This window comes from Bufo bufo, chromosome 3 (genome assembly GCF_905171765.1).
Source record: "Bufo bufo chromosome 3, aBufBuf1.1, whole genome shotgun sequence".
In the NCBI taxonomy this organism is placed as follows: domain Eukaryota; kingdom Metazoa; phylum Chordata; class Amphibia; order Anura; family Bufonidae; genus Bufo; species Bufo bufo.
Window position 1 is genome coordinate 511,426,523 of NC_053391.1, and position 25,539 is coordinate 511,452,061.

General features: G+C 43.2%; 1 protein-coding gene across 1 annotated transcript in view; it reads right to left on the minus strand.

Moving 5' to 3' along the window:
• Positions 1–25,539, minus strand: part of LMO7 (LIM domain 7) — a 155,446-nt gene that overhangs the window by 117,423 nt on the left and 12,484 nt on the right. The window contains 1 exon segment of the mRNA XM_040422350.1: positions 1,615–1,685. Coding sequence (XP_040278284.1) covers positions 1,615–1,685 — 71 coding nt within the window.

Sequence of the window (25,539 nt, forward strand, 5' to 3'; positions counted from 1 at the left end):
TTCATGAGGGTCACCTGAAGGTGATAAAAGTAAACTGCAGGGTATGTTCAGATGCGAAGGCCTCATGCACACGACCGTTTGGGTCCGCATCCGATCCGCCGTTTTGGCGGCTCGGATGCGGACCCATTCACTTTAATGGGGCCGCAAAAGATGCGGACATCACTCAGTGTGCTGTCCGCATACGTTGCTCTAGTCCGTGGCCCCGCAAAAGAAAAATAGAACAAGTCCTATTCTTGTCCGTTTTGCGGACAATTATAGGCATTTCTACAATGGGCTGCCTGTTCCGCAAATTGTGGAAGGCACAAGGGCGGCTTCTGTTTTTTGCGGACCTGCAAAAAACGGCACGGTCGTGTGCATGAGGCCTAAGGCTACTTTCACACAGGCGTTCAGTGCAGATCCGTCTTGTATGTGCACAGACGGATCCGCACCGATAATGCAAACGCTTGTATCCGTTCATAACGGAACCATTTGCATTATTCATTCAAGAAAAAAAGTCTAAGTCAAAACGGATCCATCTCGACTTACATTGAAAGTCAATGGGGGACGGATCGGTTTTCAATTGCACCATACATGTAAGTCAAGATGGATCCGTTTGGCTCCGCATAGTCAGACGGTCACCAAAACGCTGCAAGCTGCGTTTTAGTGACCGTCTAAAAAAACTTAACATTAACACCAAACGCAGCCAAATTGATGATTTCTGAACGGATCCTTATCCATTCAGAATGCATTGGGGTTGAACTGATCCGTTATGGGCCGCTTGTGAGAGCCCTGAAACGGATCTCACAAGCGGACCCAGAAACGCCAGTGTGAAAGTAGCCTAAAATGTATGTTTCAAAAAATCAGTCTCAGATTTGTAGTCCGAATACCCCAGAGCCAAGCACGGACTAGCTCCATTCAGTAGTCACATTATCAGAGAGATTTCGGCATGTCCCGCCTTGATGTGCAGCTGAGAATGATGGGAGGCAGATTCCATGTGAATTTGACCACGCAATATGTACATAAACCATACTTGAAAAATGCCCATCTGAACATACGGACGTGTGAATGGACCCTAAGGGTATGTGTTTTGCAGATCCGCAAACCACGGACACCGGCAATGTGCGTTCCGCATTTTGCAGACGGCAAATCGTTGGCACTCTCATAGAAAATGCCTTTTTTGTCCGCAGTTGCGGACAAGAATAGGACATGTTCTATTTTTTTGCGGAACGTAAGTGCAGATCCGCAAATGCGGATGCCATATTCTGGCCCTATTGAAAATGAATGGGTCCACACCTGTTTCACAAAATTGCGGAACGGAGGCGGACCCATTTTGCGGGCGTGCGAATGGACCCACAAAAACAGCAAAATCCAAAGCTTACATACTCCGAACTACAATAAATTTCAGTATATGAAGTGCAATAATACAGTTTATTGGTGTGTCAAGGCATCAGACCGCCATGCATTCCGCAGGGTGTGCTGTTCCAGGTAGAATTGTCTACATACTTCTTAAGGGCTTGGTGGGGAACCCAACTTACATCACAAACTTTATTACCTGTGGCAGGAGTTAGGGATGCACACACCCTGCATTTCTCCCTGAACACCCATGTAACCAACGCAGACGCCTTTGATACTTACTCACACAAGAGCACTCCATTTTCAAGAGCAGAGCGGAAATCCTGCTCGCCAAAGCCTTTACCAGTTACTTCCTACGACAAATGAGAATATATACATTTATTAGGCATTATGAAAGGAGGCATGATCATTTCAGTATTTATTGGGAATAGCAACCTTCTCACGGAACTAAAATATGGTACAAATGCACAGGGGCAGATTTGTTATCGTAAATGCAACAGTTTTTAGGCGCAATTTGCACACAAAAAAAAACACTGTATATGCTTCTCATTGCATTTATCAAACACGTTACACACTTTTCGAACCCGTTACACCTTGGCTCGCAAAGGGGCGTGGTTTACAGGAAAGGGGAGTGGCTTAAAGGCAACTCTGAGCCAAAAGGTTAGCGCATTTTTGACATAAAACCAAACCAACTTACAGGGGGCATAAAGTTAGAGTAGACAGTCTAAAGACTCAACACTTATTATCCAGCATCAGCCACTGTGATAAATATGGCGCAGATTGTCTGACATTTAGACAATCTTAGTAAATCTGCCCCTAGTAACTTTGCCTGTAAATGGAACTGGTATATTAACTAGTGGGCACATAAATAAGATGTGAACCCATGGCTTATCCTGCACTGGAGAATAATCACACTAAGGGCTCGTTCACACAAACGTTTTTTGCGTCCAGTCAAAAAAAAAACACGGAATGTACTTCGTATGCATTCCGTTTCCGTTCAAAGATAGAACATGTCCTATTATTGGCCACAAATCACGTTCCGTGGCTCCATTCAAGTCAACGGGTCCGCAAAAAACTCTGTATGTCTTCTGTATCCGTTCTGTCTTTGCGAAACCATCTATTGAAAATTTTATGCGCAGCCCAATTTTTTCTATGTAATTACTGTATATGCCATACGGAAAAACGGAACCGGAAACACTACTGAAGCAAAAACGGATCCGTTAAAAACAGTCCGCAAAACACTGAAAAAGCCAATACGGTCATGTGAATGAGCCCTAAAAAAGCCACTAAATAGCAATGAAAACAAGCAGGCTAGCTGGTTTGGACGACACCAAGTACAAGTTGAGTTTAAATATTGCTTAATAAAGCCAACGTAGAGATAATGTAAAATAAGGAGCAGGTGCTTGTTGAGATCATGTAGACCAGGGATGCTCAACATGGGGCCCTCCAGCTGTTGTAAAACTACAACTCCCACGATGCCCTTCTGTAGGATAATAGCTGTAGGCTGTCAAAGAATGATGGGAGTTGTAGTTTTGCAACAGCTGGAGGGCCATGGGTAGAGCATACCTGATGTAGACCCCCATGACTAAACACAACAACATGTTAAACAGATAGGCTTCCTTTCTCTTCCCACCAGTATCTGTTCAACCAACTCCAGAGTGTTTTTATGTGGACACCACATCACCAATCTGTGGAAAGAGCGGAGACCTCCGTGGTATCCATACATAATCGCTGCTGCCAATGACTGGTCAACACTCCGGCCGTTGCTTCAGCCCTGTAAACAGAGACCGGACTTTTTTGTCTGGTAAAAAAAAAAAAAAAAAATTCCCAAACGGAAAATGTACATACTCCATTGTAGTCAACCGAGTCTGTTCAGGGATTCCATAATTTTTAATTGCTTTGCTCCCATAACTGAGCAGATCAACAGAACCAGTGGAGATGGGAACTCAGCATTTCTGTAGTTTTGTTTATTTTTATCCAGAATTCACAATTTTATCCAGTTTGCAAGTGAAAATATTGCACACCTGTGGATGTAGAGATAATTGTCTGTCTTGCAGACAAGGATAGGACATTTCTACAGAAGTGGAAAAAAAAGAAAATGGTGGCATGCCCCACAAAACACAGTCGTGTGCATGAGGCCTTCTAAGCAGACCTTCTAATATGGGTGTGAGACCAGGGTTAAACCTATTCTCTCTCTCATTCTTCACAGTGGCTACAACAGGAATAGAGCGACTTCCTTTTACGCCGTGCACATTATGTTGGAGACAAACTGGAATTTGGTTATTAATACACTTATTAAAATAAAGCATTCAGTAACTCACAAATGAAGGTGGGGCACTGGAAGGACTGAAATGAATGTCAAACTATTTACATTGCCTTCTTATCTAATCCTGAAAGGCGTTGTGCTTGTTGCCTTCATATGACAGTGGAAGGAATGAGAAAATATTCTTCATCTTGACTTTTATATATGGGAATAAATGTAGGTGGAAAGTAAAATCTAGCCAAGTCCCATAAGATAAGGGTAAATAATCACACGTCAGCCTTTCCCCTCTAGTAAAACCATCATATAATCTGAAAACACAGGAGAGAAAGCATCAGGCCTAGGCTAGGTCTACACGACGACATTTGTCGCGCAACATTTTGTTGCACTAATGTCGCGCGACAATTTTTATAATGGCAGTCTTTGGTGTCGCACTGCAACATGCTGCGACTGCGACACGACAGTCGCAGAAAATCCATTAGAGTTGCAGTGCGACACCATGGACTGCCATTATAAAAATTGTCGCGCGACATTGGTGCTACAAATGTTGCAGTGTAGATGTGCCCTATTGTCGCGCGACAAATGTCGTTGTGTAGACCTAGCCTTAAAGCGGCTCTGTCACCAGGATCAACCCTATAGAACCAGGCATATAGCTGATTAAAACCACACCTTTATTTTCACTGCAGGTGCCTGGATCCTGAAGAAATTCACTTTTATTTCTATGGAAATGAGCTATTCGAAAACCAGAAGGCAGGCATATACGGTATGAGAACCGCTTCCGTGACGCCCCTGGTGCTCAATACCAACATCTCTTTCCTCCAAAACATGCCCCCTTATTATCCGTGAGTAATTTTGGTTGCTTTTACATAAAAGCTGATATGTTCAGGACATGTGCTTTTTTTGTTTTTCCTAACTTATGCTTTGGATTGCTTCATATCGTGCTTTTGTTTGCAGCTCAAGGCAACTAAGTTTTTGCTTTATATCTGCTTATGGAGGTCTTTTGAAAGTATATATATATATTATATATATATATATATATATAGAGTAAAAATTGTTTTCAATAATGTCTTACTACTTTATGTATTTTAGTTCAATAAAAACAATGGTAAGGGTATGCGGTTGGACTTTCTTATTCTAGGACTGGATAGAAAAGGGAGTAGTATAAAATAGGAATCTTTCCTTCTTACAAGATGAAAGGAATTCCCAGGCAAGAAAAAGTGAAGACACAAGTGCACTTTGGCAAGTGAATCCGTTCCATTAATAATACTCCTATCACCTGTGTACTTACATTATATATTGAGCTGTTCGTTCAGAAACCAGACAAAGATCCAGGATCTGCCATTTACAGCCAGAAATCATGCTCGTTGAACAAGCGCTCAGTGCTATCAGTATTCCACCCAAACATTGTAGGTCTAGACCTTTAGAGGAGAGCTAACCTCACAATGCCTCATGTATGACAATATATCACTGACCTTTCACTTGTGGAGTCATAAAGGTGAAAACCATTCCCTATAACCTACACCAGAAACACATAAAAAAGATACACTCCTGCCAAGAGCAAGACATCATAAAAATACCTCACGCTATAATGCAGGTAATAAAACAAAAAAACTCACTAGAGGAAAAGTCAAAGTCCAGCCTGAGTGTGATGCTGCATTCCAGAGCCCATGTACCACAAGCCCATGTTTACTCAATTTTAAAGGGAACCGGTCACGTTGAACATGGTGTCTGAGCTGCAGGCAGCATGTTCTAGAACAGGAGGAGCTGAGCAGATTGATATATAGTTTTATGGGAAAATATTCAGTAAAACCCATATTTCATACATTTATATTCCTGCTCATTCTGGGCTTTGCAGTCCAGGTGGTTCCATCACTGATTGACAGCTATCTGTATACACAGTCATAGAGGGAAGGCTGTCAGTGAGAGGACCGCCTCATGGACTGCAAAGTCCAGAATGAGCAGGAATATAAATGTATAAAATATAAGTTTTACTATATCTTCTCCCATAAAACTATATATCAATCTGCTCAGCTCTTTCTGCTCTATAACATGTTGCATCCAGCTCAAACACCAGGTTCAACGCAACAGGTTACCTCCTTTAAATACAGGTTAGACATAGTTAGGTCCATATATATTTGGACACACAAATTATGTTTTTATTACCTGCTTACTAAAACATTTTCAAGTTATAGTGCTATAATGGACATGGACATGAAGTCCAGACTTTTAGCTTTCATTTGAGGGTATCCACATTAAAATTGGATTAAGGTTTTAGGAGTTTCAGCTCCTTTACATGTGGCACCCTGCTTTTAAAGGAACCAAAAGTAATTGGACGATTGACGCAAAGGCTGTTTCATGGGCAGGTCAGGGCAATTCCTTCTTTATTTCATTCTCAATTAAGCACATAAAAGGCCTGGAGTTCATTTGAGGTGCGGTGCTTGCATTTTGAAGATTTTGCCGAGAAGTAAACATGCGGTCAAAGGAGCGCTTCATGCAGGTAAAAAACAAGCCATCCTTCATCTGCGAAAGCAGAAAAAAAACCATCTGTGAAATTGCTAAAATTTGTAGTAGAAAGGAAGCACTGGTGACCTCAACAATGCAAAAAGTCCTGGACGCCCACAGAAGACAACAGTGGGGTATGATCGCAGAATGATTACCATGTTGAAGAGAAACACCTTCACAAGAGCCAACCAAGTGAACACCACTCTCCAGGATATAGGCGTATCAATATCCAAATCTACCATAAAGAGAAGACTGCATGAAAGTAAATACAGAGGGTTCACTGCACGGTGCAAGCCACTCATAAGCCTCAAGAATAAGAAGGCTGGATTGGACTTTGCTAATAATAATAATAATAATAATAATAATAATAAATAAATAAAAAACACACAGCACACTTCTGGAAGAACGTTCTTTGGACAGATGAAACCAAGATCAACCTCTACCAGAATGATGGAAAGAAAAAAGTATGGCGAAGCCATGGTACAGCTCATGTTCCAAAGCATACCACATCTGTAAAACACAGCGGAGGCAGTGTGATGGCTTGGGCATGCAATGCTGCCAGTGTCACTGGGTCCCTAGTGTTTATTGATGATGTGACACCGGACAGAAGCAGCCGGATGAATTCTGGGGTTTTTGCCGACCAAAGCAACCCAGGAGTTTATTAAAGCAAAGAAGTGGAATATTCTTGAATGGCCGAGTCAGTCACCTGATCTGAACCCAATAGAACATTTCATTTGTTAAAGACTAAACTTCAGACAGAAAGGCCCTCAAACTAACAGCAACTGAAAACTGCTGCAGTAAAGGCCTGGCGGAGCATTAAAAAGGAGGAAACACAGTGTCTGGTAATGTCCATGAGTTCAAGACTTCAGGCAGTCATTGCCAACAAAGGATTTTCAACCAAATATTAGAAATTAACGTTTTATTTACAATTATTTTAATTTGTCCAATTACTTTTGAGCCCCGAAAATGAAAGGATTGAGTATAAAAAAATTCTTTAGTTCCTCACATTTTTATGCAATCATTTTGTTCAACTCACTGAATTAAAGCTGAAAATCTTGACTTCAACTGCATCTTAATTGTTTTGTTCAAAATCTATTGTGGTAATGCGCAGAACAAAAATTTGAAAAATGTCTGTCCAAATATATATAGCCCTAACTATATATTTGCTGCGAATTTGTAGTCTGAATGCTGCATATCGGACTGCGGATTTGTCCATTTCAACCGGGCGAATACATGTGGACACCCATATCAAGTGAAACAACTTCTAGATGTGGATTTGGAATATGTGCTCGGATGATAATAATGATGATAATAATAATCATAATCATAATAATCATTATTATTATTATAATCTGTGGCCGTTTGAACGGCAAAGCATTTTCCTATTGGTAAGGCCTCATGCACACGGACGTTTTTTTTTGCGGTCCGCAAAAACGGTTTCCGTTGTTCCGTGTCCGTTTTTTCATCCATGGGTCTTCCTTGATTTTTGGAGGATCCACGGACATGAAAAGTGAGAAAAAAAAAAACTAAGTCAAGTTTGCATTGAAAATTATAGGAAAAACGGACACGGATGACTATCTTGTGTGCATCCGTGATTTTTTACGGACCCATTGACTTGAATGGGTCCGTGAAAAAAATAGGACAGGTCCTATTTTTTTCACGGACTGGAAAAAAGGACCACGGACGCGGAAGCCAAACGGTGCATTTTCCGATTTTTCCAATGAAAGTTAATGGGTCCGCGAAAAAAAACGGAAAATGGAACAACAGCCGCGGATGCACACAACGGTCGTGTGTATGAGGCCTAACAATGAGACATGGGTTTCCCAAGGTTTCTGGCGTGGAATACATGCCAAGATCCACATGGAAATTATACCATACACAAATCAAGTTTGTGCCAACCTCTGAAAGCCCATATTGAGAAGACAATCATACAACAAAAATCCTTCATTTCTATAATGTCACTGCTGCTTGGAGAATACACTTGACTCGGCCAATAGCTTTTCACTGGAGAGTGGGTAATAAGTCACTGCCCTGGAGACAATTTATCCCCTTGATGATGGAAGGATCTCGCATGTTGAAATCCAACATAAGCGACCCTTTTTATAGGACACCCTATACATACTACACTGCTCAAAAAAATAAAGGGAACACAAAAATAACATCCTAGATCTGAGTTAATTAAATATTCTTCTGAAATACTTTGTTCTTTACATAGTTGAATGTGCTGATAACAAAAATCACACAAAAATAAAAAAAATGGAAATCAAATTTTTCAACCCATGGAGGTCTGGATTTGGAGTCACACAAAATTAAAGTGGAAAAACACACTACAGGCTGATCCAACTTTGATGTAATGTCCTTAAAACAAGTCAAAATGAGGCTCAGTAGTGTGTGTGGCCTCCACGTGCCTGTATGACCTCCCTACAACGCCTGTGCATGCTCCTGATGAGGTAGCGGACGGTATCCTGAGGGATCTCCTCCCAGTCCTGGACTAAAGCATCTGCCAACTCCTGGACAGTCTGTGGTGCAACGTGACTTTGGTGGATAGAGCGAGACATGATGTCCCAGATGTGCTCAATTGGATTCAGGTCTGGGGAACGGGCGGGCCAGTCCATAGCATCAATGCCTTCGTCTTGCAGGAACTGCTGACACACTCCAGCCACATGAGGTCTAGCATTGTCTTGCATTAGGAGGAACCCAGGGCCAACCGCACCAGCATATGGTCTCACAAGGGGTCTGAGGATCTCATCTCGGTACCTAATGGCAGTCAGGCTACCTCTGGCAAGCACATGGAGGGCTGTGCGGCCCTCCAAAGAAATGCCACCCCACACCATTACTGACCCAATGCCAAACCGGTCATGCTGGAGGATGTTGCAGGCAGCAGAACGTTCTCCACAGCGTCTCCAGACTCTGTCACGTCTGTCACATGTGCTCAGTGTGAACCTTCTTTCATCTGTGAAGAGCACAGGGCGCCAGTGGCGAATTTGCCAATCTTTGTGTTCTCTGGCAAATGCCAAACGTCCTGCACGGTGGTGGGCTGTAAGCACAACCCCCACCTGTGGACGTCGGGCCCTCATATCACCCTCATGGAGTCTGTTTCTGACCGTTTGAGCAGACACATGCACATTTGTGGCCTGCTGGAGGTCATTTTGCAGGGCTCTGGCAGTGCTACTCCTGTTCCTCCTTGCACAAAGGCGGAGGTAGCGGTTCTGCTGCTGGGTTGTTGCCCTCCTACGGCCTCCTCCACATCTCCTGATGTACTGGCCTGTCTCCTGGTAGCGCCTCCATGCTCTGGACACTACGCTGACAGACACAGCAAACCTTCTTGCCACAGTTCGCATTGATGTGCCATCCTGGATAAGCTGCACTACCTGAGCCACTTGTGTGGGTTGTAGACTCCGTCTCATGCTACCACTAGAGAGTGAAAGCACCGCCAGCATTCAAAAGTGACCAAAACATCAGCCAGGAAGCATAGGAACTGAGAAGTGGTCTGTGGTCACCACCTGCAGAACCACTCCTTTATTGCTAATTGCCTATAATTTCCAAACAAGTGGAATATTGTATCAAAAAATGTCATTTATTATAAAATATAAAAGATATGGAGAACAACAGGATGTTATACAGTACACGGAGAAGCACAAGGCCAGTTGCATCAAGAACACCACCATGGAACTGCGCAATATAAGGCACAGATGGGTACGACCAAAAAATAAAGCTAAAGCTCTGGGATAACCAGATTGGTATCGCATATAATGGTCTCCCCAATTAGGGTATAGTACACGAGGTACCACAGACCAAATATGGTAAACCCAAAGCCGTAGCTGACATACACGGAATAGTATAGGCACCACAATCAGCCAATAAAAGTAACACAATAAATATTGATCACTGGCTGGAATCAAAATTACTAACGTGCGCCTAAGTACAGAGGACCCAATGTGGATACATGCAAGGGTGCCCTGTACACAGTGTGGGACCGTGCTAATGACGGGACGTACCTGAAGACATGGTGGTGAGATGAATGACAGGCCCTGAGCGCGAGACCTCGACGCGCGTTTCACCTCAGCGGCTGAGCAGACTCTCTTCAATCTGTGATAACTTCAGCAATGCATTCTTCACACATTTAGGCATGCATGACTGAATTTCTTTTTTAAATAGGGTACCGCTGCAGATTCCTGAACACCCGCATGCTTGGGGGAAATTATTATTATTATTATTATTATTATTATTATTATTATTAACCCATATCCTCTTACATAAATGATCAAACCATTCATCAACCCTCCTCATGTATCATTGGGCCACTTGTGTCTATTCGTATCGTAAATGGAAAAGTGCTGATCATCCAAGTTGCAGTATGGGAGACTAATCATGAGGACTAGTTTTTATGGGAACGGCAGACCTTTGTACAACGCTATGTACAATGAGGTGAATCGAGCAAAAGCGGTATAAAATTGTAGAAACTTGTCAGGTACCATGCCCCGGTAATGGGAGAGGATTTAGCTCTTCGGTAATCGCATGTACAATCTAACAGGACTAATAACTGAAGCTACACAATTAAAAGTTACAAAACATGCATAAGATTATTTGGCAGGTTAAATACTATGAAGTCCACATTAGAGAAATAATTTCACTTCTTGTTTCAGCATGTAACACTCACTTGCCTGACGTACTGCATTACCTTTACAGGTTTCTTACAGCTGGGAACTTTCTCCACGTGATGATGACCCAGAAGCATTCTACAATAGCAATGCCAGGAACAAAGAGGAAGACCGTCTATATGTATCTGTAGCTTTATCACAAGAAGCCACCACCGGGGCACCAAGCCCTGCACATGTGCCAGATGCAGATGTGGCTCATGACCATGGACCCAGCCTGTGCAATGCCAATGAAGTCAGGTGGGAGACCAGCAAGTGTGACGACTCTGAGGAGCAACTCCACCTCCATGACTCCTTACATGGCACACAGTGTTCAAAGTTCTTTTGCTGCCATGATGCCGAATCTCCCAGAACATGGAAGGCCATTACTGTGAACCTGTCCACCATCAGATATTAAAGGAGGAAGAGAAAAAAAAAAAGGTTATGGGCAGTAAAAAAAAAAAATAAAAAAAATCTCTGGAGCGCCAGGAGGACTATTGAGACGTGACGGAGTGTTTGGGATGGGGTGGGTGGGGATTTGGTGGGTATTCACCGAGGCTGCACCCTAAAGCAGTGTACGTCAGTGCACTGCAAGGTAATTACAGAGATAAAATGAAGAAAAAGATAGTGCTGGATACTTTCCAAAAAAGAAGAGGGGGGGGGGCCCCCCCATGTGGTGTTGAGGAGGATAGGCAATAGCACAGGGGCGCCAAGGTGAAGGAAAACAGATAGGGAAGTTATAGTGGGTCTATGGGAGGTAATACTGTACTAAATTGATGGATGGTTCTACTTCACAGTAGCGATATATTGCAGAGCGTATATCATTGTGTCTATATTGTTATGGTTGATAGTTCTGTTTCACAGTCTCGATATATGATTTAACATATATCACTGTCTGTTTATTCTTGTTCACAGTCTCGATATATGGCGACGCATGTATCACTGTGAGTAGTTAAAAATAATTAAAAATAATGGTTGGTGTTAAAAGAATTATTTGAGAAAAAACGAAAGGCGATTTACTTCACCAGGGAGGGCAGTATAGGATAAGCATAATACACCTATACCTGCTCCTCCCCTGCCGAGATCGCTCGTCGGGTAGTATGAACTTTCCTCCAGGTCCCAAATGATGGTAGTCAAGGTTCCAAATGGAGAGTTCTTTATTGCATGAATAAATAAAAGCTGAATGCGTTTCGGGGTATCTTCCCCTTTCTCAAGAGCAGTGCGAGTTAAAACACATAACATCAAGTGCATGGTGCCAAGTATATATAGGTGTCTTAATCAAACAATCAAGGATCAATTTGCTGATAAATTTGGCGGGGACCGGAAGTGGGCGGAACGTCACTTCCGATCCCCTGGTCTCTTTTAATCATCCAGAATATGTAATTTAATTATATATAGTGTTTTGATATGTGTTGGGATGTGCCAAGGGGAGATAATAAGGGCGCCAGTCTGGGTTCTTTAGACTGAATTGCTCTGTCAGGCTTAGATCTCTCCTGATGCGTTCCACAGTAGAACGCATGCACCCAGTTAGGGAGCGGAGTCTCGGGCGGAAGTGTGTCATGCGTTCCACCAGTGGAACGCATGTGAAGGAGAAGCTAAGGAACGAATGACGGCTGGAGGCAGGGCCGTTTACAAATGCAATGTAAGGCGCACCATGGGGCGTGGACGCTCGGCAGGGCATGGAGGGGCGGAGTTCTGTGCGTTCCAGACTGGAGCGCAGAAACATCAGATGAGGTCCAAAGGGGTAGCCCGAATGTAGAAGTAGGATGTAGGATCCATGTGCACTGTAGGCATTAAGAGTAAGTGCACGTGGAATGCATCAGGAGCGATCTAAGCCTGACAGAGCAATCAACCATAACAATATAGACACAGTGATATACGCTCTGCAATATATCGCTACTGTGAAGTAGAACCATCCATCAAACTAGTACAGTATTACCTCCCATAGACCCACTATAACCCCCCCTATCCGTTTTCCTTCACCTTGGGGCCCATGTGCTATTGCCTACCCTCCCTAACACCACCTGGGGACCCCCTCCCCTTCTTTTTTGGCAAGTATCCAGCACTATCTTTTTCTTTATGTTATCTCTGTAATCACCATCATAGATAACAGAAAGGTGACCGTTTGTGGACTAAAGCCTCAAGACAAAATATATAATATATAATATATAATATATAATATATAATATATAATATATAATATATATATATATATATATATATATATATATAGAAAATTGCCCCTCAGTGGGGAAATTTTGGCCTAACAGCAGCAATCACATTCACAACAGGAGCGAAAATAAGAGTAATTAGAAATTAAAGAGTAAAAATACAAACAAAAACATAACACAGATATTACTTAAAAAATTCACTACTGGGTTTTTGGGAACAGTGGTGGTCATAAATCCTAACCGCTGCTGGGAGCAGTCTGTCACTGAAGGAGCTCTCCAGCTCCACAACAGCTTCATACATGGGGTGGGAGACATTGTCTAACAGTGATGTTAATTCTTCTGTCACCCACCTCCTGCACTGGATCAAGGGGAGAACCTAGGACAGAGCTGGCCTTCTTAATGAGCTTATCTAATCTCTGTCTCAGCCACAGATGAGCTGCTCCCCCAACAAACCACACCATAGAATATGGCCGATGCTACCACTGAGTCAAAGAAAGTCTTTAGGAGCATCCTCTGTACTCCAAAGGACCTCAGTCTCCTCAACAGATAGAGTCTGCTCTGACCCTTTTTGAAAAGAGCATCAGTGTTATGGCTTCAGTCCAGTTTGTTGTTCGGGTAAATACCCAGGTATTTATAAGAGTCCACCACCTCAATGTCTGTTCCCTGTATGTTCACCGGAACCAAAGCAGAGGGCTTGTGTCTGCGGAAATGCACCACCAGCTCTTTGGTTTTGCCCGCGTTGATCTGGAGCTGGTTCCGCTATTAATTATGTTTAGTACCAGATGTTATGTATCATATTCATGTATTATGTATTATGTTCATGTATCATGGCCTGTGTAAGTCTTAGAGTAAGGCCTCTTTCACACGGCCGTTTTTTTTTCCCGTTTACTGGCCGTTTTTTGCGGTCCGTATACGGTCCGTATACGGAACCATTGATTTCAATGGGTCCGCAAAAAAAACGGAATGTACTCCGTATGCATTCCGTTTCCGTTTTTCCGTTTTTTCCGTTCCGTTTTAACATAGAACATGTCCTATATTTGGCCGCAAATCACGTTCCGTGGCTCCATTAAAGTCTATGGGTCCGCAAAAAAACGGAATGCATACGGAAGTGCATCCGTATGTCTTCCGTATCCGTTCCGTTTTTTGCGGATCCATCTATTGAAAATGTTATGCCCAGCCCATTTTCTTCTATGAAATTACTGTATACTGTATTTGCCATACGGAAAAACGGAACGGAAAAACGGAACGGAAACACAACGGAAACAAAAAACGGAACAACGGATCCGTTTAAAACGGACCGCAAAACACTGAAAAAGACATACGGTCGTGTGCAATAGGCCTTAAAAGACTGGTGCGCATATAAAAATGTTTATCTGCAAGAACTTAAAAAAAAAAAAAAATCATAATGGGAGACTTTATCTCCTATATCAAATTTCAATATTTAAAGGGGTTCTGCACTTTCATTTAACTGATGATCTATCCTCTGGATAGATCATCAGCTTCTGATCGGCGGGGGTCCGACAACCGGGATCCCCGTCGATCAGCTGTTTGAGAAGGCAGCGGCGCTCCAGTAGCGCCGCGGCCTTCTCACTGTTTACCGCCAGCCCACTGACGTCACGACTAGTATCAACTAGCGTGGGCGGGGCTAAGCTCCATTCACGTGAACAGAGCTTAGCCCCGCCCACGCTAGTTGATACTAGTCGTGACGTCAGTGGGCCGGCGGTAAACAGCGAGAAGGCCGCGAAGCTGCTGGAGCGCCGCTGCCTTCTCAAACAGCTGATCGGCAGGGGTCCCGGGTGTCGGACCCCCGCCGATCAGTTAAATGAAAGTGCAGAACCCCTTTAACAAAAAAATAATAATATTATTTAAAAAAAAAAAATGTCCTCTGTTTCAGTGCCATGGCTCCCTGTGGTCCCCAGTAGACTGGAAGTGACCCATTCTTTGCCACAAGACCACTGCAGCCACTCAGTGGTCTTGGCATGTGTACAACAATGGCACGTCACTGCGGAGGTTCAGCACTGCCAAACATACTTTTTCTGGAGTTTTTATTATCAGGAGTAGTGTGAAATTTTTATTTTGACACATTCTACTCCTACCTAGTGGTGTTACACTATGAAGTGCTCTCTGCCTTAAATGGGTTATGTGGCATCCTAAAGGGTCCCTTGCACACAAGCGTGTCGGGATTAGGTCCGGATGCGTTCAGTGAAAACTGCGCTATTTCGCAAACAAAGCCAGTTTTGTTTGCGATCGCATTAAGTTTTTATCGCGCGGGTGCAATGCGATTTACTGCGTTTTGCACGCGTGTGGTAAAAAAACAGAATGTTTACAAACATCTCTTAGCAACCACCCATGAAATTCGCATCGCATCCGCACTTGTTTGCGGATGCGATTTTCACTTCTATGGGGCCAGCGTTGCGTGAAAAATCGCAGAATATAAAACATGCTGCAATTTTCATGCAACGCACAATTAAAGCGTGAAAACCAACGCACATTTACACAGCCCCATTGAAATTAATGGGTCCGGATTACTTGCAGACGCAATGCGTTCACATAACGCATTGCACCCGCGCCGAATACTCGCTCGTGTGAAAGGGGCCCAACTGTGTAAACTTCATCTAGTGTCCTACAGAGCATAACAGCGTACATGATATGACAAACTGAGGACTCCACCTACTCCGCTTGTGGACTGGGAGCGTCGACCAGCGTATTCCAAGATCACGTGGTTCTGACATCACTACAATTAGGGCAGGGATTCTGACAGAGGGCATCATGGGAGGCCCAGTCATGATATCAGGAGGAAATAGTCTCCACAGAGGCTGCAGTCACGAGACCATTCTCCCGGTCTCAGAGAAAAAGTAGCGCAAGCAACAGCCACTGGTCTCCTGGTTGGATGTTACAGCGGTCATGGGTTGTGGAGCAGCAAGAGCACTTTACAATGAAGTGCCACCTCCAGGGCACTTGCAGGAGCAGAACCTGGCAGAACTAAATTTCCTCTCACTATTTAGCTCCACAAATGTATTTTTGTCCTTCAGCCCCTACCTAGTGCTGTCAGCAGACTTCCATTGTGTGACCAAGGAGTATTGGGTACCACTGCAGCCGTTGAACTGAATGGGGTCCCAGCAAAACTCACAAGCAGGCATGACCTTAGAATCACAAAAAAAATCCAGCAACTGTCCATTTTTTCCAGCTTCAACCTCATTCCCCTCAATGGATGCAATGCTACACAGTGTAGCCCCAGCCTAAAACTAGAATTTAATTTTTTTTATTATAGGTGAATTTTTGTTTAAATATCTCACAGCAGTTGCCCCTAGTTACCACTGCACAACTGCAAAAAAAAAAGAAAAAAAAAAAAAAGAAAAACAAACACCTTCTGGTGGTGAAATGCAACAGCAAACAACAAAAATGGCTAAAGGTGTTGTCTGCGCCTCAGAAATCTATGACCTATCCTCAGGATAGGTCATCAATATCAGATTAGTGGGGGTCCGAGTCCCTGCATTCCTCGCTGATCAGTTGCTTTAAGGGGCCACGGCACTTGTGCCACATGGTCTACCTGCTCACAGTCTCCCTTCTAAAACATTGAATAGAGTTCAGCGCGGGTGTCACAACAAGGTGCCAGACCCTCTCTAATCAAATATTGATAACCTATCCTGAGGACAGCCTGGAAAACTCCTGGAAAATAAAAAAAACATACAAAAGAAAAATAAATCAACATTAAAAAAGTGATAACTTCAGCCACGGCACAGCATAAAACTTTTATTAGTTGCAAGTGTGATATGAAAAATATGAAATATGACTTAGAGTGGTTGTCTGCTTTGGAAATCCCTATGTGTTAAAAGAGTCCCTTAACCATAAGCTGATCCCAAAGTGTCCCATGCCAAGACCCCAGAAATGAGCCGTAATCTGGCAGCGTTTAATTTCCCTGCTTGCTTGCCTTACTTTGCAACAGAATTCTTCGTCAGAATTCATTCGGAGCGTGCCCTTTTCCCATGAGGCCACACCTCCTTGGCGGACACGGACTTGGGGATTATTCTATTTGGCTTACATTTTCATAAATGGGTCTACAGTGAGATGCATCAAATCGTGCCAACAGTAAATGTGGGTGCTCTCCACTCCGGCTAACAGACGAGGATCCTGATCCCCTCTATTAACTCAGAATCTAATGGGGTAGAGGAGAATGCGTTTTTCTGACCTACATAACCTGTTATGGGCACACAGGAGTCAGTCTAGTGAAGAAAGACCTAGCAATAAAAGGGCCTAACGTGTAAAACACTTTAGAAGAGGAAGCAGAGGTGAACACAAAGAAGTAATGGCGTCCAATATTCTCCATGAGAGGAGTACAAGCCAATTCTAGTCAACAGCTCTGCTTGATCTTGATAAGACCTAATCTGCACTTCTGTCCTGTGATTATTTACCCCCCCCCCAGATGCCTGAGGCGTCATACTGACAGTTTCCATAATCACCTGCCTGTTGGAATGTAAAAAAAACTGAAGTAGGTTAGACATTTCCCTAGCAACTCCTGAATAACACACCTACGGCACACATACCAAGACTAACAATGATCGGAATTAGGAACTTGTGATGTCATAACGCAAACACTTGTCGCTGGCAGGGTGGAGTGACATAACCCTCATCAGAGCAGGAGACTGCAGCGTTAGTCACTCTGAAGCCCTTTCAACCATGACGCAGAAGTTGCAACACATTTCAAGGGCAGACATCTCACAATGGTTTCCTAACACCCATGATCGAAGGATTAGCTCCTTCCAAATTATAGGGAAGAAGATGGAAGAGGCCCAATAAGGTCAACTCAACAAACATGTCTACTTTGGCAGGCGGCATGTCTACGGCCAGCTCAGATAATATACACCGCACTCTCTCCGAGGAGAGGCGCCGGGATCATCAATGATATAACCTCATAGACATGATTGTACTTACCATATAGGCAACCTACACACAAAGCAGGATCGCCACTGTGCTGCCAGGAGAGAAGTCAGCAGACAAGCAAGATGGCCGATTCTCAATACTGATGAAAAATGTGAAAAGAAGTCCACAGAAACCCTTTTAGTCGTGTTTGTCATTTTTGCAGTGGAAATAATAACACAAGAGACTCTCCTAGCAAAAATAACAAACCTGACAAAAATGACAAACTGAGCACAACTATAGCTCAAAATGACCCAAACAAATGGAAATTAAAAAAGGAACCTCCCCCCCCCCCCCCCCCCCCCCCCGTTTACAGTTCCTTGGAAGGAACAGAATAATGGAAAATCAGTGTAGATGTGAACTCAGCCTAAGACCTATTAAAACATAAGGAATAATGACGTCACTGGAAAATCACACTAAACACATCTGCTCTTTTCATTACTAAAAGGACACTATAGAAAAGTTACTTTGTTTGCAAAGTGTTCACTATTCTCTTGGGACTTTGCCACTTGGTGTTTGCTCAGGAATTTCACTTGGCTTCAAAAACCCTTGACAACATTCCTTAAACCGAGCCAAGTGACGTCTGAACTAATCCGACCATGTACAGTCATTCAGTGAAGTATACTACCCCCTGCTGGCTTCGGGAGAAGAACGTCGTATGTATTTTGCGGTCCTCAAACTGTGGATTTGCAAAACACAGATACCAGCCGTGTGTATGCCGCAATTTCCGCCGGCCCCATTGTAAAAATGCCTGTTCTTGTGCGCAAAACGGACTAGAATAAGACAGGTACTATTTTTCTGCAGGACAGACATGCGGACAAGCACACTGCTTGCTGTCCATATATTCTGCGGCCACATTGAAATGAATGGGACCGCATCCAATCCGCAAACAAATGCGGATGGCATGCAGGAAGAAATTACATAGGGTCATGTGCTAGAGGCCTTTCCGCCATATTAGTTCCCACTGAAGAGATGAAAAGGGGTGAAAGGAGGGTTCACTTCCCTTTGGGTAACTGCATATGTGCAGGAAAACCAGCGCAGTACCAGCAAAGAGTATGCGATTAGAGAAAACTCTTCTACATTTTACTTTTTTCTTCTGTGCTGAAACTGCCCTGCCTTGTGGATTTAACCCTTTGCAATGCACAACTGCAAAGGGTGAATTCAATACAATAACCACAAGTAACATCTGGTTTTTGGTTTGGAAACTAGCAAAAAAAAAAAAAAAAAAAAAAAAACACATTAGGGCTCTTTCACACTTGTGCTTTTGGTTTTCCGGCATAGAGTTCCGTCGTCTGGCCTCTATGCCGGAAAAATCCTGATCAGGATTACCCCAATGCATTCTGAATGGAGAGAAATCCGTTCAGGATGCATCAGGATGTCTTCAGTTCAGGACCGGAATGTTTTTTGGCCGGAGAAAATACCGCAGCATGCTGCGCTTTTTGCTCCGGTCAAAAATCCTGAACACTTGCTGCATCGACGGATCCAGAATAATAGCCCATTGAAATGTATTATTCCGGATCCGTCCTAACATCTTCAGTTGTTACGACGCAACAACGGATCCGGAAGTTGCGCCTGCGCAAGGAAGTAGGAAGGACTTGGCTGGCGCGAAGAGACTGATCCGGAAATCCTGAAGCCAACATCAACGTTTTTTTTCCGGATCCGTCGTACGTATCCGGCCCCATACGACGGATCCGGAAGAAAAAACGATGTTGGCGTCAGGATTTCCGGATCAGTCTCTTACCAAAAAAGCCAGAGAGACGCATCCGGAAAGAAAAAATTATGCGTTCTTACGCGTTTTTCCGGATCCGCCGTGTAATTCCAGCAAATGGAGTACACGATGGATCCGGACAACGCAAGTGTGAAAGAGCCCTTAATTCGTTTTTAAACCAGGACCCGTGTGCACGAAGCCTTAGTATTTCATCCGTTAATCCAAGCCGGTTCATAGAACACATTTTTATTCTTATTACTCATGGTACTTTATACAACAAAGACAACCTTCATTTTCACCACTGCGACCATTAATCCTCGTACAGACCAGCACAGGATGATGCACTGACGGCAAACAATTTTAGGGGCTGCCTTAGGGATGTGGTTACCCAACAACTGAGCATTTACTTCCTCCTGTGATTGCCCTGCGTATAGGTGCAGTCTATCATCAGGAACGAGCGTTCATATCAACCCATCAACCTAAGGGCTCACACACGACCGTATGTATTTTGATGTCCGCAAAAAATATGGATTATGTCAGTGTGCTTTCCATATTTTGCAGAACGGAACAGCTGGCCCCTAATATTACAGTCCTATCCTTGTCCGTAATGCAGAACTGGAATGCACACAGAGTAATTTCCTTTTTTTTGCAGACCCGTTGAAAATAACGGTTCTGCATAGTGTCCGAAAAAAAATAAAAAACTGAACGGACACGGAAAGAAAACACGTTTGTGTGCATGTTCCCTAAATAGCGGTCCTGATCTATGGCCAGTGTAAAAGTGAACCTGTCATCTGAGTTCTGTCCTATCCGAGAGCGGGAAATGATACAGTAAGCGACGCTGAGCTCCATTATATAATTAGGTTTATATGATCCAGAGCCGGATTTCTGCTCTGAAGTCACAGTGAGAGTCCAGATTACCCTGCCACACACAGTGATCCTCCATATGATGTGTATGGACTGGGTAATCACAACCCTTACTAACCAGTAATACTGATGGCCCTGCTGCCTATACGTCCACGTTGTAGGTCCGTATTATGGACGCCTACCTGTATGCTCATGTGGATCAGGTCCTGGTCAAATTCTAGTCATGGCAATGAATTTGTAAGCGAAACGTCTCTGGTTAAAGGGTTACAGCGAGACAAGTAACTGCGCAATCTCATCTGAACCGTGATATCGTGTTCAATGAATCTTCATGGAACGGTAAAAGCACAAGATTTCATAATGGCCACAAAGGCCTGACAATGAAGAAGAGGACAGAGCGGCACAATCTACAATTACCACTCCGGGGAGGTGCAGTTCACTGCCATTTCTTCTCAGCTTGAGAAGCACAATTTATTATTTGGCGATGAATTACTCTGTAATTGTTGCTTCATGTTGGTCCCGCTGCCTTGTGAACCCGTGAGAAGTAAGAGCGCTCGTGCTTTATCGAGCAAAGAAAGGAAAAAAGAGAAATTAGAGTCTTACAATTGATCATGTAGAAGAAATTGTAGGGAATGAAGCAGTAAAAGCAAAAAGCAAATAAAGACTTTCACAAATCCAACAAGTGGGCTGCGCAATATGAGGCGAGGCATCTCCGCAAACAAAAACGGCTTGTGGTTTATGACTTCTATGCATGGACTATGCACCAAGAGCTGCTCAAGTAAAGCACATAGGCCGTCACTGTGGTCTGCAAACAGTGCCCGTTATCAGTGTCACACAGGACGTCATGATCTTAATGGATCAAAGCAGAGCAACACAGATGCTAATGGAGGTCTCGGACTTAAGGGACGCCGGCTCATGACCCCATCAGAATTCAGAACAATCCCACTAAAAGAGGTTTCCCAGGAATATGTATTGATGGGCTATTGTTGGGATAGGCCATGAGTGTGTGATTACTAGGTATCTAACATTCAGAACCAGGGCCGGCTCCAGGTTCATGTGGGCCCTTTGGGCGATAAATCTCAGTGGGCCCCCTTGTGGCATTTGTCAAATATCACCACAGCATCTGAGAGTGTTAAATGGAAGCGTGGGCTTCATGCTCAGACGCGCTATCCCTCGGGGAAAGCACCCTGTCATAAAAATGAGCCGCAGCCTGTACTAGGCTTCCAGGCTCATTATTAGTATATCCCAGTTCAGGCCCCAAAAAAAAATAAAAAATAAAAATAAAAAACACAACATTATGGGCATCGTCGAATGCGAAAACACCCATACTATTAAAATATAGAAAAATAAAAAATAAAAAAAGTTAGCCCATATGGTGAAGGATGTAACAGGAAAAAATTTTAAAAGGCCGAGTTGCAGTTTTCTCATCACTTTATCTCCCAAGAAAATTGAAAAAAAGTGATCAAGTCATATACACCCCAAAATGGTATTGTCAAAAAAGACAGATTTCCCTCAAATGAGCCCCCACACATATCAGTAGACATAACTATAAAAAAAAAAAAAAAAAAAAAAAAAAAAAAAAGTTATGGGGTCACCGGGGAGCAGGGGGTTCTGTTAGGGTTGCCACCTTTCCCAACAAAAAATAATAGCTACACAAATTATAAAGGTTGGTGTGTCTACTTAAGTTTTATTCAGCCTCTATTTTTTAAATGATTCTGCTGGGATTCGAATTCACAGCCTTATACATTAAAGTCAAGAACCTTAACCACTGAGCTATAGAGCTTCATGTTAACCTGCTGTAACTATATTATGGCTAAAAAAAAAAAAAAAAAAAAAAAAAAAAACACTCAGTAGTAGTTTCCCACATATTATGCATTCATATATATCAGAAGTATGATTTTATAGATTTTTTTTTGTACCATGCATTTTTTTACAATTACAAAAAAAAATAAAAATAAAAATAAAAATAAAATGATACTTATGAAGATACTTATGCTGTATAGGAATATCTAATACATGATAGAAAATCTGCATAGTAGTTTGTCACAGCTTAGCATTGAGCTTAATAGTCCAGTGGTTAAAGGGTAACGGTCATGTTTTAATAAATAAAATAAAAAACTATTTTAGTATATGTTACTGCTGCAGCAGCATTATGTATAAAGCAACCTTTAGTTTCTTCACTTATCACTGTTCTCCTTGAGTTTTTCACTTGGTTATGGCCGTTTAAACATTTACAATATGAGGACCTTCTCAAGGCTCCTCTGCCAGTTCTCAGAGGCCAAAACTGCTTTCCTTCACTTCCCATACACACTTGCTGTAGCCAGCAGCTCAATGCAAGCCAATCAGATTGGATTACTGAGAGACACACCTACTCCCTCTGAAGTCTAATGCAGGCATGCAGTGTGAAGAACCGCCCCTCCGTCTTCCTGTCTTCTTAGCCAGAGACAGACAAGCCATAGCAACTATCTTTTAAAGGTAGGAATGCAAAGGGACAGAGGACATTAATGAAAGCTGTTATTATAAGGTAATTACAGATCTTTTGACAATCATTGACAGACTAACTCAGGTCTACATGCCTAGCTCTAATAAACTAGCAAATAAAAATAAAATAAAACTTAAGGTTGTTGCCTTTAATGTAGAAGGTTGTAAGTTCAAATCCCAGCAGGAACATTTTAGAAGGAGAGGGTAATTAGACTTAAATACACAGGGTGTCCCCAAGCATACTGACAATGCTTGGGGATACCCCCTTCATGGTCATAGCACTGATTCCATATATGGACATATCCATATATGGAGTCAGAGCAGGGACTCCTAAGCCAGGAAGAGTCCTGACTCTTTGGGATTCGACCTGTGTGGGTCCCCCCCAAGAGCAGCGGACCCAAGCACTAACCCTGCTTTGCCGGGTGCCAACGCTGGCCCTGTTCAGAACCCCCACCAGTCCCTGCAGTGTTGTGGGTGTAATGTTTTTCCAGGCACATTAGTGCATCTTAGGCTACATTCACATGACTGTAAGCCTTCTGTGCCTGTAATGCAGACTGCAAATGGTGGTTGCACAATATACAGGAACTGGACGTGTGAATTCTGTATCACAAATGTAGACCCATTGACCTGAATGGGTCCGCAAGGTACTGAGGCCCGGATCAGAAGAAGAACAAGGTCCGTGCCTTCGCACCACAAAAGATAGGACAAGTCTGATCTTTTACCCTATATTGCGGATCACGGCCCCATTCAGGTTAATAGGCTCACATTCACACCGCAATACGGGATTCACATGGCCGGTGTCCGCAGCACAGTCAGCTTACGTCCATGAGCCCTGAGACCAAGAATAAAGGGGCTGCGACAGTCCAACTGGAATTTCTTTGAGCTTCGGCTCATGTACACAGCCATAGCAGTATTTGCGGTCCACATTTTGTGATCAGTACGTCCTGCCCTTTATTGGAACCTCCTATTCTTGTCCACAAAAATGGACAATAAGTAATATTTACTACAGTGTAAGGGCTCATACACACAACCGTAGTCTTCAATGGGGCCGCAAAGATGGAGACAGCACAATGTGTGCGGTCTGCATCCCTATGTCCATTCCACGGCTATGCTTAAAAAAAAAAAAAAAAAAAAAAAAAAAACACCCTTATTTCATCACTAGTTCTAGGAAGAGATACTGGGGTCAGGGAAAAGTATTTAAAAGCTGAAACTGGTGTCTCGCTGTGCCATAATGCACATGTGTAGTTTTTAAAACTTTTCTGTGTTAGGTAAGAACAAGACTGCTGTGTTCAGGAAAATCCCCATATATTTGCTCTATCAAGGCATGTGGGCATCATGGATGGGATGTAACCTGCTTGGGACACCCGCACCACATCAACCAGAGCAGAAAGCCTCTAACTTTAATGGATACCAGGTAATCTAGCAATGCAAGGCCCGAGACTGCAGAGACCATGGGGATGTATGAAATATACAGCCAAGAGTAAACAGAGTTCATCAGGGACCACCAAAGCATCGGAGCAGAAGCGGTGGGGAACAGGCGACAATGACATTTTATAGCGTTTATTCCTCTTCAATTGTTTAACTTTTGGGCAACTCCTTTAAAGTATTTCCGATTAAAACAATTTATCCCCTATCCGCCCCCGCAGTATAGGAGATAGTATCCAACAGGCTGGAAACCCTGCTGATCCCTGGCATGGGGTCGGTGTTCCTCCATTGAACGCAGCAGGGGACACGCATGCATGCTGCATCTACATTCAAATGGGGAACATGGGCAGCCATTCTAGAGACCAGCAGTGGGACCCATGCCAATCACACAATTATCCCCTACCCTGTGGGGTTGACTTATTATAATGGCAGCCATAGATTTTTGGGTTGGATAATTAGTTTTTTTTTTTTTTTTTTTACAAATAAAGTCACCTATAATGAGCACACTGCAAAAACATTTCAAATGATACAGAACAACGATTTCCTTAGAAGACCTCTTTCACACGAATACGGATTGGCTCTGGATGCGTTCAGGGACACTCGCACCATTTTGCAAGCGAGCTCAGTCAGTTTCGTCTGCGATTGCGTTCAGTTTTTTTCCGTGCAGGTGCAATGCGTTTTGATGTGTTTTTCACACACGTGATAAAAATACTGAAGGTTTACAAACATCTCTTGGCAACCATCCGTGAAAAACGCATTTCATCCGCACTTGCTTGCAGATGCAATGCGTTTTTCACTAAAGCCCCATTCACCTCTATGGGGCCTGCGTTGCGTGAAAAAACGCAGAATATAGAACATGCTGCGTTTTTCACACAACGCACAATTGATGCGTGAAAAAATGAATGGGTCAGGATTCAGTGCGGGTGCTATGCGTTCACGTCACACATTGGACCCGCGCAGAAAAATCATTTCCATTAGTTGTTACAGAGGACCCGTCGACTCTCCTGAGGCGTCTTTTTTAGTTTATATTGGCATTCCCCACAAACAAAACTGAAGCCGATTTTCTTAGAGCTCGTCTTGCGCTGTTCTTGTTATTCCACCTAGAAAGGTATGAATACATTAACAATGTGGCACTTCATGCCAAAGCAGCATGGCCCTGCACAGTCCGGCACCATCAGCACTCAATTGTTAACACCCAGATGTCAATTTATTCATACATTTCTGGGAGCAGTAACAGAGGAACGA